General features: G+C 47.5%; 1 protein-coding gene across 1 annotated transcript; it reads right to left on the bottom strand.

The window, feature by feature from the left end:
- Window positions 1-456: 456 nt before the first annotated feature.
- DICSQDRAFT_175825 (uncharacterized protein) lies at window positions 457-1,101 on the bottom strand (the record flags this gene model as incomplete). The annotated part of the gene is made up of 1 exon (XM_007371697.1): window positions 457-1,101. One exon carries the CDS (start codon window positions 1,099-1,101, stop codon window positions 457-459), a length of 645 nt encoding a protein of 214 aa, XP_007371759.1.
- Window positions 1,102-1,915: the final 814 nt, after the last annotated feature.

Genomic DNA, 1,915 nt, shown 5'->3' with positions numbered 1-1,915 from the left:
TGAACTCAATGTTCCCTGCATTCCAATCAAGTTCAGGGTTATGTTCACGTAGAAACACCATGCCAATGATGATGTCTTGCCGCCCAATATCTGTGACAAGGAACGACTGCCAAGCGAGGTGATCTCCGATACGGAGTAAACAACGGATGTAGTGTGTGATCAACCCCTTCTTATTCTCGGTGGCGTCTGCATTGAAAACTCGCACTTCACGAGAGAGGCGTCGTAGGGTGAGTCTGTGTTCTTGAACAAACCGGTGGTGGATAAAACAAGAGTAGGCTCCTGAATCGAGGAGGGCTTCTGACTGAACTTCATGCATACCTTGAGTGAGGGAAACTTTGAGATCGAATGAATTTTGCGGGCGACGTGCTAATGCGAGATAAATAACATTCGAACGCGGAACAAAAGAGTCCTCTAGGTCTACGCTATGATTACAGAGTCGGATACTTTGGTCAGTCTTCAAAGTACCCGTTCCAGAAAATCCTCCTCAGATTCCTTGACCTCAACAATGCGTGCGGCGGTCTCGGTTTCCGGTGCCTTGCCTTTGCCTTTGCCCTTAGCGGTCTCAAACTCCTCGAGGGCCCTGCGGATGTACTCCCATTTGTCTTCATCGGCCGTGTCCATCGTGCGTACCTTGGTCGGAGCGGCCGGTTGCTTCTTCATGTCGGGGAGCTCGTAGTAGCCCGTGTACTGAGGGTTCCGACATTTCTGGCCAGTCGTAAACTTGTGCCTGCCACAGCAGAAACAGAGCTTCTTGTCGAGCCGCTCGAGTTGTTCCTTAGACAATTTCTCCGGCTTTCGCATTGCGTCGACGTCCATGGCATTAGGATCCCGTGGGGGGCGACTAGCCGTGTGCTGCTGCAAAGACGGCTTGGCCTGATTTCCACGAGTCTCCATTTCCAGCTTGAGTACCCAGTCCAGATAGTGTTCCCACTTCGTCGGAATCAGCATTGGGTTGACCTGCCGCATTGCCGTCATGACTGTCAGAATCTGCGAGTTTTTTCTGACCTGATTGTCGATGCGACGGATGAGCTCCACGTCGGCATTACCAGACTTCGATGCGTAGCGGCGGAAGTTTTTGGCAAACTGAATGACGGTGGACATCTGGAAAAACAGCCTTTGCGAATTGACACTAATTATCACTATTCAGATGATCTCATCTATATTAGCAAGTGTTAGTAGAGATGACATCTACATTAGAGCTACTATTCAGACGCACTTCTTCAGTAGTGCAACTAAGCACTAATTAGTATACTTGGTACTAGTTATAACTACTCTTCACTATCGCTTTTTCTATAGTGCCATGTAGTGCCAACATAGTACTACTATAGCACTACTGCAAATGTGGTCCTCTAATTTTCGCTATTTTGCACTACTGTAGTACTATTTTGCGCTATTTTAGCACTAGTCATTTAGGGGAGACTCAAATAAGATGACAATCCTTTATTTATAGCGCATGGTTCTCAACTCAAGCATTACACACCTCTATAGCTGCAAAATCACCATGATAGCTGACTTATATTTGAGGGTGCAACTCAACATAGAACTTGTTATCATGTATAGGACTAGGCTGTCAGCACAGCATTCAGACCATGAAGCATACTCTATAGCACACTCTATATTATATACATAGTCTCAGACATTACACATATGCAAGCCTCAGCAGGTGAATCTCAAGGTGAGGTGTCACCACTTTGCCCAAGTCCAGCAGTGATGGATATATATAGTACTTGTGGAAGGGATCTATGTAAGCTCTGGTGGTGCAGTGGTGTAGAGCACTCCTTCGGAATAGGGATGTTTGTGCGGTCTTCTCGGGAGCCAGTTGACGGTAGCCTGCCTTAAGCCGGTTGACGAAGTCGGTCCAGGATCCAAGGGTTCCGCCGTTCAATGCTGTCTCGACGTAGTCTTCGACGTAATC

The sequence above is a fragment of the Dichomitus squalens genome (genome assembly GCF_000275845.1).
Source record: "Dichomitus squalens LYAD-421 SS1 unplaced genomic scaffold DICSQscaffold_190, whole genome shotgun sequence".
In the NCBI taxonomy this organism is placed as follows: Eukaryota; Fungi; Basidiomycota; class Agaricomycetes; order Polyporales; family Polyporaceae; genus Dichomitus; species Dichomitus squalens.
Note: the sequence above shows the minus strand (reverse complement) of the source record. Positions and strands in the feature narration are given on the sequence as shown.